Raw genomic sequence first — 12,675 nt, 5'->3', positions numbered from 1 at the left:
TTTTTAGTAGAGACGGGGTTTCACCGTGTTAGCCAGGATGGTCTCGATCTCCTGACCTCGTGATCCGCCCGCCTCGGCCTCCCGAAGTGCTGGGATTACAGGGGTGAGCCACCACGCCCGGCCGCTTCTCCCTGTTTTTAAGTGGGGGAAGCAGTGCTTAACATTTCTGGCCTCTCATCCCACCCCTCCTCCCCAAGGAGAAGCAGTAAGTGCCCTAGTTTCAGGTTAGTTCCCAACAGGGGACTATTCACAATCTGTCAGTCTGTCTGTAAGGACTAGGATTCTGTATGTTAGTTTTGGGGAAGGATATCTTGTAGCATCTAATGCATGAATTCTAGAGCCAGTTTCTTTGGATTTTATCCCGGCGCCACCTTACATTAGGTCTGTGAGACAGGGCAAGTTACTCAACATTTTGGTGCCTGTTTCCTTATCTGTAAAATGTGGATGATAATAAAGAGTCTTACTTTATAGGGTTTGTATGAGATTTAAGTGAATAATATATAAAATGTGCTTAGAACAATGCCTGGAACACAGTAAACACTGCGTGTGTCAGCCATTATTATTTCTATGATTCCCCCAAGACCAGTGCAAGGCAGCGACTCTGGGTAAGTGTGTCCACTGCCCTGGGTGGACCTTTCAGGGTCTAGACCTGGGGAAGAGAGCATTAGCAAACCCACCAGCCTAGCACACATAAGCCATACATGCCAATGCTGTATGATCAGTGGTAAAGGTGATATCTTGTGCTCCACCTGTCTAATTCCTGTGTCTACACCTGAATTGGTTCAGCTAGGAACAAAGGTGCCATTATTAGACACTCCAAAACCCAAGGCAATCCATTTAAATTTTTACTCTAACATTTCCTCTAATTGTGTAGGTTGCCTAGTATTATCATTCTGTATAACTATACTTTCCAATGAAAACAAAAACCAAAGTTTCTTAGATATTAAAGTAACTTCAAAGCTTATCTTTTGACAACAGTATCTGGGATTGGATGATAAAATCCAATAGTTATCTGGGAAAAATCCGATATAATTAGACTGATGTTTGCTAATCAATTTGCTTCTCCATCGCCAGTTTGAGTTTTGGTTTGATAAATGATTTTTTTAGTCTTTGACATTGCCATTTTCCTGCTGTAAGAAGAAAAAGACACTACTACTTATTTACTGTCAGAGAAATAGTAAAAAAAAAAAAAAAAGAAAAGAAAGAAAAGAAAAAGCATTTAACAATTACAAAAGTATTCAAAGATACACAAAATAAAGTATTTTAAAAGTGCAAAATATTTCAAAAGTTTGGTGTGTTTTAGACTTTATTTTTATTTTAGTAATTTAATTCACTTTCACAAGCAGATATATACAATGTTTAGACATACATTTCAAATGGGAATAAGACTGCTTCTGATATTCTTTGATTTTTTTCACCATTATTCCCCTCAGGGCAAGATGCTACACGACTAAATTTTATTTTCTTATATATCAGTGGATCTCAACTGGCGACAATTTTGTCCTCCAGGGGTCACTTGGCTATGTCTAGAGACATTTTTGGTTGTCACAACTTGGCAGGGGGGATTGCTACTGGCATCTAGTCTGTACAAACGAGGGATGCTGCCAAATATGCTACAATGCACAGGACACTCCCCACAAGAATTATCTGGCCCAACATGTCCATCGTGCCATATTGAGAATTTTTATTCACCTTTTCATCTAAAAGATACATTTCAGAGACTATATAACTTTACTTGACTCGATTCCACAGGTGTTACATCAGTCTTCTACTTTAAAATGCTAACCCAACACATGCTTAGTACTCTCAGTAAATGTCTGTGGAATGAAAAAAAAAAATGTTGAAGGGAAGCGCACTTATATACGCCCCTGTTTCTTTCGTTGGCCACCAGGGGGCAGACCTTGGTGGAAGCTTGAAAGGAAAGCTTTGAAAGATCCTATACAAAGAAGTTGCTTTATAGAATCTGTTGAAACCTTAATGACTGTGGACTTTTTCTGTCAGCAAAACCAAATTCAACCTACAGGATGCACCTGAGCCTGACTGCAAAATGTTTTCCAAGTCTGGCTAGAGTTGTGGGAAACCACAGGTACTGTAAATCCTTGAAGGGGGAAAAATAGCAAGCTTCACAGGAAAAATGGGCATTTTGTGTATCATAACTATAAATTCATAAAATGCAAACTACACATGAACCACACTCATTTGGTACAGTTTTAATAATTTGGACACTTAAAATAGAACTGTTGCCTGAACCCATAGTTCCCTTTTGTGGAGCAAAATTACACAGCCTGTCACCAAAAAGTGCTGTAGTGAAATGGGGGGAATTTTTTTTTCCAGCACTTTTGAATCCAATATAGAACTAGCTGCCAGGGAACTTGGTATATTAGCTCAGTTTAAAATGGCAGCTTAACAAATTCAAAACTTTCTTTTAATTAAAAAAAAAAAATGCCCCAACTTACGTCTTGCAATGCCTGTAAGTCATGTTTGTCTTTAAGTGAGACTGAAGTTTATGATATGCCAAGGAGTATGGTAGCTGTGAAAGGCTCCCTCATATCACAGGGCAGAGAACCTCTCCGCCCTCCACTGGGTTTGTTGATTTTCAGAGGGAAGGATTTTAAGCAAACATACCTTCCCACAGATGAGCCCCTGGAAAGCACCACGGCCGTTCATTTCCAGTTTCCTGGAAACTGTTTTTTCCCCTAGCTTGACTGTGATGCTCCTACCGGGCGTCCACATCCGAAGACCCAGGGTGTGTGTAAGGACTGACTGCCCATTTGGTTTAAACAGAAGACGCAAAACAGGTCCTTAGGGGGTTAGCGCCGGGCCCCTTCATTTCCCCTTCCGGCCTTAAACCCTCTGAACCATTCCTAGTCCCAGCTGTGGTTGTCCAACAAAGTAAATTGCAGCCCATACTCCCTAGGAAGATGACCCAACGTGACTCATAGTCTTCAAGTTACAAAGAGTTGGACGGATGCTTTGTGGGGGTTGTTATTCTCTCTCGCAGGCAGACGTGGCCACCAGCCCCAACAAAGGACACGTTGCACCGCCCTGGCCCAGGTCCAAGTCCATGGGATCAGCGAGGCCAGGGTTTTTCCCAGGTCCACTTCGGACCTACCCAAGCTCCTCATCCTACTCTCACTGCCGCCCTATCCCTCCCACCCTTCCCAAGGGGTCCCCCTGGGGCCAGAAATTACTGGGAGACTCCCTGTACTTCAGGGAGTCCAACTGGGCCCATATCGCATGCCCGCTCCACGATGGCCTCCCATTTTGGTCTCGCCTCTGAGTTCCAAGACTCACTGCACGCATAACCAAGGTCCTTCTTTACCTGTAAATAAAAAGCAGGACACCCAGGCGCAGCAAGACACACGACACACAGCTGTACAGACAGACACCCCCAACACCCAGACTGACGCCCTGCCCGTGCGGCACGCGGCCAGGTCCCCTCCACCAGAGCGGCGGTCCGGCTCGGCTCCCCCGGACTCACCAGGTCCACCACCTCCCTCTGCCGGAGCTGCGCCTTTTGCTTCCCCTTGGGGATCTCAGAGGCGCTCGACGGCGCCGGCAGCTGCAGCAGCAGGAGCAGCAGGAGGCCTTGGAGCCGCTGCGGGGAGGCGGCGGGGCTCTGGGGTCGCATGGCTCCCGGCTGCCCGGCAGCGCGGACCTGGAGGCGGAGGAGGAGACCGAGGAGCTGAACGTGGTCAGTTTCTGGCCCCGCTGCGCTCGGAGGCCGCCGCAGGCTGCATCAATGCGCCTTTCACCCGCGCGCCTCTCTCCCTCCCTCAATACCTCCCGCCCCCGCGACACCCGGAGCTTCCATCCCGTAATAGGCCCCGAGCCCCCACCCCGAGCCGGGCGTGGGGCGGACCGAGAGCCGGGCCCGCCCCCTCCCACTGCAGTCTCACTGCCTGCCAGGACCCCCGCGGGGCTGCGCAGACCCCAGTGGAGAGCCCGCCTGCAGGGTCGGGGCCGGATGGCCGTGGTCAGGAGCCGCAGGTCGGGGATTCCAGCAGGGAAGACAGCGCCGCCTAAATGAACATTGTAGAGACACGTGGCTTAACCTGGGTCCAGGAGCCACCTTCAAGGGTCGTCAATCTATGGCATGGGTCGGCAAGTCTTTTTATTTGTTTTTTGGCGATGACATTTTTGGAGGCTGGAAGGTGGATGCGGGGCGGGGGCTGGAAGGAACCATAGGTTTCATCAGGTTTTCCAAGAGTCCCACGATCCAAATGATGTGTAAACGCTGTTTTCAAAAGTGCTAACACACTAAGCTCTTGGCACAGTGCAAAACCTTGCACGCGTACTCTGTCCTCGCAGCAATCCTGGCGGGTTGGGAGGCTTAATGCCTCCTGGGCTACTCTCATAAACGAATGAGGAAACTGAGGCTCGGGGAAGTTAATCAACATCCAGTGGAAATGGTAGAAGTTCACTTTTGAGTACTCTTTGCCTCTGATGGATATTATCTTTTTGTAACCCCCCCTGTCCTCCTTTGGTCTGTCCATTCTAGAAGAAAGCATTCTCAAGGCCCAGGCTACCCATCAGGTAGGGCCCGGTTGGAGCAGGAGATCCTTTATATATAACTGGCTGGAATCAGGCATAACAGAAGTCTTGCCACACCCGTAATGACACAAGGCTGTGACGGATGGCAATACTGTGAAGTCAAATTCAGCTCAGCAGGGGTCTCCTTATAGACCCGTACAGGTTTTCAGGCGTTGGGGAGTCCAGCTGATGGATATTAAAGAGAGGAGGCAGTCTAGCAGGGAAGCAGGTCAGGGCAGTTCTGAGAATGCCCACTCCTGGGTTGGTAGCTAATTACAGGTAAATCTCACTTGTTTTTCTAGAAGCAGCAAAAATCCAAATGAACTGTAAAGCCAGGGCTGGTTATATAATTTGCCCCGCCCAGTGCAAAATGAAAATGCAGGGGCTTTTGTTAAAAAATTATTCAGAATTGCAAAATGGTGTCAACAGAGCAATAAATCGTGTGTGGAGTCCTTCTAAGTGCCTGGCCCTGTGTGACAGCACAGGTCAAATGCCCATGAAACTGGCCCTGTATGGGGTTGCAATCATAGTCTCTGATAAAACAGACTTTAAACCAACAAAGATCAAAAAAGACAAAGAAGGACGTTATATAATAGTAAAGGGATCAATGCAACAAGAAGAGCTAACTATCCTAAATATATACGCACCCAATACAGGAGCACCCAGGTTCATAAAGCAAGTTCTCAGAGACCTACGAAGAGACTTAGACTCCCACACAATAATATTGGGAGACGTTAACACCGCACTGTCAATATTAGACAGATCAACAAGACAGAAAGTTAACAAGGATATTCGGACTTGAACTCAGCTCTGGACTAAGCAGACCTAATAGACGTTGACAGAACTCTCCACCCCAAATCAACAGAATATACATTCTTCTCAGCACCACATCGCACTTATTCTAAAATTGATCACATAATTGGAAGTAAAACACTCCTCAGCAAATGCAAAAGAATGAAAATCATAACAAACAGTCTCTCAGACTACAGTGCAATCAAATTAGAACTCAGGATTAAGAAGCTCACTCAAAACCACACAACTACATGGAAACTGAACAACCTGCTCCTGAATGACTACTGGGTAAATAACGAAATTAAGGCATAAATAAATAAATTCTTTGAAACCAATGAGAACAAATACGCAACATACCAGAATCTCTGGGACACAGCTAAAGCAGTGTTTAGAGGGAAATTTATAGCCCAGAGGAGAAAGTGGGAAAGATCTAAAATTGACACCCTAACATCACAATTAAAAGAACTAGAGAAGCAAGAGCAAACACATTGAAAAGCTAGCAGAAAACAAGATATAACTATGATTAGAGCAGAACTGAAGGAGATAGAGACATGAAAAACCCTTCAAAAAATCAATGAACCCAGGAGCTGGTTTTTTGAAAAGATTAATAAAAAGACCACTAGTCAGACTAATAAAGTAGAAAAAAGAAAAGAATCAAATAGATACAATAAAAAAATGATAAAGGGGATATCACCGCTGATCCCACAGAAATATAAACTACCATCAGAGAATACTATAAACACCTCTACACAAATAAACTAGAAAATCTAGAAAAATAGATAAATTCTTGGACACATACACACTCCCAAGACTAAACTAGGAAGAAGTCTAGACCAATAAAAAGTTCTGAAATTGAAGCAGTAATTAATAGCCTATCAACCAAAAAAAGCCCAGGACCAGAGGGATTCACATCCAAATTCTACCAGAAGTACAAAGAGGAGCTGCTACCATTCCTTCTGAAACTATTCCAAACAATAGAAAAAGAGGGATTCCTCCCCAACTCATTTTATGAGGCCAGCATCATCCTGATACCAAAACCAAAACAAAAAAACGAAAAAGAAAATTTCAAGCAGATATCCCTAATGAACACCAGTGAGAAAATTCTCAATAAAATACTGGCAAACTGAATCCAGCAGCACATCAAAAAACTTATTCACCACGATCAAGTCGGCTTCATCCCTATGATGTAAGGCTGGTTCAACATATGCAAATCAATCAATGTAATCCATCACATAAACAGAACCAAAAACAAAAACCACATGATTATCTCAATAGATGCAGAAAAGGCCTTTGACAAAATTCAACAGCGCTTCATGCTAAAAAATCTCAATAAACTAGGTATTGATGGAACTTATCTCAAAATAATAAGAGCTATTTATGACAAACCCATAGCAAATATCATATTGAATGGTCAAAAACAGGAAACATTCCCTTTGACAACCTGCACAAGACAAGGATGCCCCCTCTCACCACTCCTATTCAACATAGTATTGGAAGTTCTGGCCAGGGCAATCAGACAAGAGAAAGAAATATGGGTATTCATATAGGAAGAGAGGAAGTCAAATTGTCTCTGTTTGCACATGACATGATTGTATATTTAGAAAACCCCATCTTCTCAGCCTAAAATCTCCTTAAGCTGATAAGCAACTTTAGCAAGTCTCAGGAAACAAAATCAATGTGCAAAAATCACAAGCATTCCTATACACCAAAAACAGACCAACAGAGAGCCAAATCATGAGTCAACTCCCATCCACAATTGCTACAAAGAGAATAAAATACCTAGGAATCCAACTTACACGGGATGTGAAGGACCTTTTCAAGGAGAACTACAAACCACTGCTCAAGGAAATAAGAGAGGACACAAACAAATGGAAAAACATTCCATGCGCATGGATAGGAATAATCAATATTGTGAAAATGGCCATACTGTTCAAACTAATTTATAGATTCAATGCTATTCCCATCAAGCTACCATTGACTTTCTTCACAGAATTAGAAAAAAACTACTTTAAACTTCATATGGAACCAAAAAGAAGCCCGTATATAGCCAAGACAATCCTGGCCAAAAAGAACAAAGCTGGAGGCATCACACTACCTGACTTCAAACTATGCTACAAGGCTACAGTAACCAAAACAGCATGGTACTGGTACCAAAACAGAGATATAGACCAATGGAACAGAACAGAGGCCTCAGAAGTAATACCACACATCTCCAACCATCTTATCTTTGACAAACCTGACACAAACAAGCAATGGGGAAAGAATTACCTATTTAATAAATGGTATTGGGAAAACTGGCTAGCCATAAGCAGAAAACTGAAACTGGACCCCTTCCTTACACCTTATACAAAAATTAACTCAAGTTGGATTAAAGAATTAAACATTAAACCTAAAACCATAAAAAAACCATAGAAGAAAACCTAGGCAATACCATTCAGGTCATAGGCATGGGCAAAAACTTCATGACTAAAACGCTAAAAGCAACGGAAACAAAAGTCAAAATTGACAAATGGGATATAATTAAACTAAAGTGCTTCTGCACAGCGAAAGAAACTATCATCAGAGTGAACAGACAACCTACAGAATGGGAGAAAATTTTTGCAATCTATCCATCTGACAAAGGGCTAATATCCAGAACCTACAAAGCACTCAAACAAATTTACAAGAAAAAAACAAATGACTCATCATAAAATGGGCAAAGGATATGAACAGACCTTATCAAAAGAAGACATTTATGTGGCCAACAATCATATGGAAAAAATCTCATCATCACCAGTCATTAGAGAAATGCAAATCAAAACCACAATGAGATACCATTTCACACCACTTAGAATGACAGTCATTAAAAAGTCAGGAAACAACAGATGCTGGAGAGGATGTGGAGATTTAGGAACGCTTTTACACTGTTAGTGGGAGTGTAAATTACTTCAACCATTGTGGGAGACAGTGTGGTGATTCCTCAAGGATCTAGAACCAGAAATACCATTTGACCCAGCAATCCCATTACTGGGTATATACCCAAAGAATTATAAATCATTCTACTGTAAAGGCACATGAACATGTATGTTTATGTATGTTTATTGCAGCACTATTCACAGTACCAAAGACTTGGAACCAACCCAAATGCCCATCAATAATAGACTGGATAAAAAACTGTAGCGTATATACTTCATGGAATACTATGCAGCCATATAAAAGGATAAGTTTATGTCCTTTGCAGGGAGATGGATGAAGCTGGAAACCATCATTCTCAGTAAACTAACAGGAACAGAAAACCGTACACCACATATTCTCACTCAGAAGTGGGAGTTGAACAATGAGAATACATGGACACAGGGAGGGGAACATCACACACCGGGGCCTGTTGGGAGGGGGAGTTAGGGGAGGGATAATATTAGGAAAAATACCTAATGTAGGTGACAGGTTGATGGGTGCAGCAGACCACCATGGCACGTGTATACCTATGAACAAACCTGCACGTTCTGCACATGTACACTTTAAGCACGTTCTGTACATGATACTTTAAGTTCCCGGAACTTAAAGTATCAAAAAAAAAAAAAAAAAAAAGGAAAAGAAAAGAAAAAGAAAAAGAAAAGAAACTGGCCCTGTATAAAACTGAACAAAGTCCCAGCTGTTGCCTTTTAGCAGCCAAACCACTGTGATGGCAGCAGTCTCCGGGCTGGAAAGGAAAGCAGGGAACCACCAAAGAGTCTGTCTTTTAGCCAATTCCAGTTCCAGTGCCTGCTGTTGCTGTTGCTGCAACTATCACCCACTGACATCAGATGGTCGCTCTGTGTAAATGTAGGGTCCAGATTGGGTTTCAGCAAAACGCTAGCCCTGCATTAACATCCAGGCATTTTTAAACTATACATTCTCAGAATTGACCAAATTACAATGTAAAGTAAGCCAGATATCTTGAATTTAAAGATAATATATAATAACGTATAAATGCTTTACAGCATAAAGAGGATTTTCACATATCTTGTCTCCGAGGTCCTAAAATTAGCACAAAAGTATACCACTATGGTTTTATTAACTACACTGTCTCTATGCTTACTTTTATACTTCTACGGGTTTGCAAAGGCATTTATCTTTCCATCCCTGGAATATACTCTCTCAGTCCAGCTGAGTTTTCTTGGTCTAAAACTTGAGCTCATTCTACCATTATAGATTTTAGTTCTGTTTAGAGATTTTGGGTTATTTTTGTGTCATGAAGGCTATTTCCAGAGTGACCCTTTCTGAACCACAAATTAACAAACAGCCCTTTGTAGATTCTAATTTTGAAGCCTAATTTTAGGAATAAGTCTTTTAACAATTATGATGACATGTTTTAGTTAAACATTAACATTCTAATGTTATTGAAACATTTGAGACATTTAAGAACATGTAACACATTGGATTTCTGATATTAATTTGAAATGAATAACAAAATTTAATCAAGCTTGTAAAGGTTTTAAATGTTTGATAAAACTTTACTACTACATTTATAAGCTTGATTAATAGATTTAAAAGAAAAGCTTGGGTGTTTTAAATTATTCTTCGTACTAGATTTTTAAAAAATTATTTTTTAGTTTTTGAGGCAGGGTCTCACTATGTTGTCCAGGCTGGTCTAGAACTCCTGGTCAACAATCCTCCCACCATACCCTCCAGAGTAGCTGGACTAACTACAGCACCATCGTGCCAGGCTTTCTCATTAGATTTTAAAGTTTGCCCTGATAGGCATTTGGCATTTGAGAAAATTAGATATATTAAATTTGTAAGTGCCATTTAAAATGTGTAAAATAATTTAACTCAGTTTTTAAATGTAGCTACATTTTAGGTAAATTGAATCTTTTAAATAAGTGAGTCAGTTGAACCTGAATCTTCCATGTTGAGCTTAAAAACTTAAGAAAAACTTGATTTTTAAATTTAAATACTTAAGTAGTTAATAATTAGAAGTAGCTTCAAGTAGTATTTTTCATGCGCATATAATGCCCATTCCCAACCAAAAAACAAACAAAGAACAACAAAAAAAACTCTCCATTGAAAGGAATTGAAAAGGGAAATGAATGGGTTAATTAATACTGTTGGGTGTAGTTTATCACGACTTAGTTCATGTGATGCAAGTTCTAATTCTTTGGTAGAGTAGAATCATAGGCTTTGAGAGTTCGCAAGAGTTTTAGAGATAATCTAATTCAATCCATTTATTTTACGATTGATGCACATAATTAAAGACAACTCAGAGAGCTCAAAGAACTTTCTAAAGGTCAAAGCGTCAAAGCAGGGTTGTATTAAGGTTGGAGAATTCTTAGTTCATGTACAGTATTTAATAATATTCCTTTTGAATATTGTAGCCTTCCACAGTGTGACTACTGGAGATTGAGGAAAGAATTGTGTACACTTGAGCCAAAGGTTGAAAGGCTTAAAGGCAAAGCAAACCAGACATGGTGGCTTATGCCTGTAATCCCAGCACTTTGGGAGGCTGAGGTAGGAGGATCATTTGAGGTCAGGAGTTCAAGATCAACCTGGGCAGCATAGTGAACTCCTCAACTCTACAAAAAATAAAAAGATTAGCTGGACATGGTGTTGTGTGCCGATACTCCCAGCTACTTGGGAGGCTGAGGAAGGAGCATTGCTTGAACCTAGGAGTTGGAGGCTGCAGTGAGCTATGATCACACCACTGCGCTCCAGCCTGGGTGACAGAATGAGACCCTGTCTCTAAAAAACAAAAACAAGAAACAAAGGCAAAAAAGTGGCTTTGGACTCAGTTGTCATATGAACAAAAAGGGATTAAAGTGAAAGGACCCCAAGGGAATGGTAAAACTAGAGTTAGCAGCGAGCTGCACTCTGGAGAATGTGGGTTGGGATTAGCCGAAGAAAGTGTTCCCTTAAGAAGCTGCATGTAGTTTTGATCCATATGCCCTGGTTTTGCTTTCTAAAACTATGCATAGCAAGTCCATTCACTTGTGCCCTTAATAACCTTTCTTCTGTTTGAAAGCAGCACACCATCAAGGGGGGCAGTTGTGAAATTTGAAGTCAGTAGATCCAAGTTTTGAATCTTGAATCCATCACTACTGCTGGATTCATTCATTCATTCATTGAACAAATGTTTATCAAAGTCCTACTATGTTCTCAGCCCTGTTCAAGGCTACAGGAATTTATCAATAAATAATAACAATAAACGTCCCAGCCTTCAAAGGGCTTACAAGTTAGTTTGTCATGACAGGCAGTAAACAATAGATATAATAAATGCATTATATAAGTATGTTCGGTGATAAATTCTATGGAATATAATAGAAGATGGAAGAGGAACTAAAAGTGTTAGTGGCAGTATAGAGGAAGCCAATGGTAATTTTGCATAGAGTGGTCAGGCTTGGTCTCATAAGTAGGTGGCATTTGAGCGAAGGCTTGAAGGTAGGGAAGTAAGTAAGCTGTGCAGGTATCTTTGAGAAGACCATTCCAGGCAGTGGGTATCCCAACGCAAAGCCCCTGAGGCAAGAGAATGCCCACGTCTTTCCATCATTCTGTTCTGTCATCTTCAGTGGGTCAGTTTTACCCTCTGGCTTTCTCCACTCCTGATAATCAGATGGTCTTAGACACCACATTCAGGCACAGAATATCCAGAAAAGATGAGCTATAGTTTCCTCTCTCTGTCATTGTTAGGGACAAGGAATCTCCTCCAAAGTCATGTTACAGAACTTGGTCATGTCTTCAGCCAGGATCAGACCACACGTCAGTTTCCTAACCAATTATTATTCAGGGGAATGAGTGTAGTTTGACTTAGTTCAATCATTTGAAGTGGAATAGATGCTGGAAATTTTGCTATCATAGGCTATTTTCAACTTATAAAAAACACTGCATTGAATATCATTCTACAAAATCATTTAGCACACATGTCATTATATCCTATGGATAGAATACTAGAAGTGAAATTACTAAATCAAAGAGGATGAACTTTTTAAAGACTCTTGATATGCAATATAAAATTATATTTTATAAAAATTATACCACTTGATACACCCATTGCAGTGATGAGGGCACACATCTCTTACACCCTCAACTTTAAATATTATTGTATTTGAAATTTTTGCCACTTTAAAATTGACCATATTTATTGATAATTTCCAAGTTTATTGGCTATTTCCAAGTCTTCCAACATTTCTGTTCAAGTTCTTCACTTTTTTTTCTATTGGGCTATTAATGCATTTTTATTGGACATAAAAATTCTTTAAATACTGATGTATTTAAAACACTTAATCTTTCCTCATAGGGACATAATATGTCTCCCCATTTTTCTAAATTCCCTTTTATTGATCTGTGAAGTTTTATAATTTTTAAAATTTAGCTTATGCATTTCTTTTTTTTTTTTTT

General features: G+C 40.9%; 1 protein-coding gene across 2 annotated transcripts in view; it reads right to left on the bottom strand.

The window, feature by feature from the left end:
- The window catches only part of CTHRC1 (collagen triple helix repeat containing 1), a 19,277-nt gene extending 15,490 nt beyond the window's left edge, over positions 1–3,787 (bottom strand). Inside the window, exon 1 of one of the 2 annotated variants that reach the window (XM_011983504.1) lies at positions 3,482–3,787. In XM_011983504.1, the coding sequence (XP_011838894.1) occupies positions 3,482–3,631 (150 nt within the window). In that variant the 5' untranslated portion in view covers positions 3,632–3,787. Of the gene's footprint in view, positions 1–2,625; positions 2,856–3,481 lie in introns of those variants that run through there. The other variant, XM_011983505.1, reaches the window with a different exon arrangement.
- Positions 3,788–12,675: the final 8,888 nt, after the last annotated feature.

Source organism: Mandrillus leucophaeus, unplaced genomic scaffold, assembly GCF_000951045.1.
Source record: "Mandrillus leucophaeus isolate KB7577 unplaced genomic scaffold, Mleu.le_1.0 Scaffold250, whole genome shotgun sequence".
In the NCBI taxonomy this organism is placed as follows: Eukaryota; Metazoa; Chordata; class Mammalia; order Primates; family Cercopithecidae; genus Mandrillus; species Mandrillus leucophaeus.
This window is presented reverse-complemented; position numbering and strand designations above follow the sequence as displayed.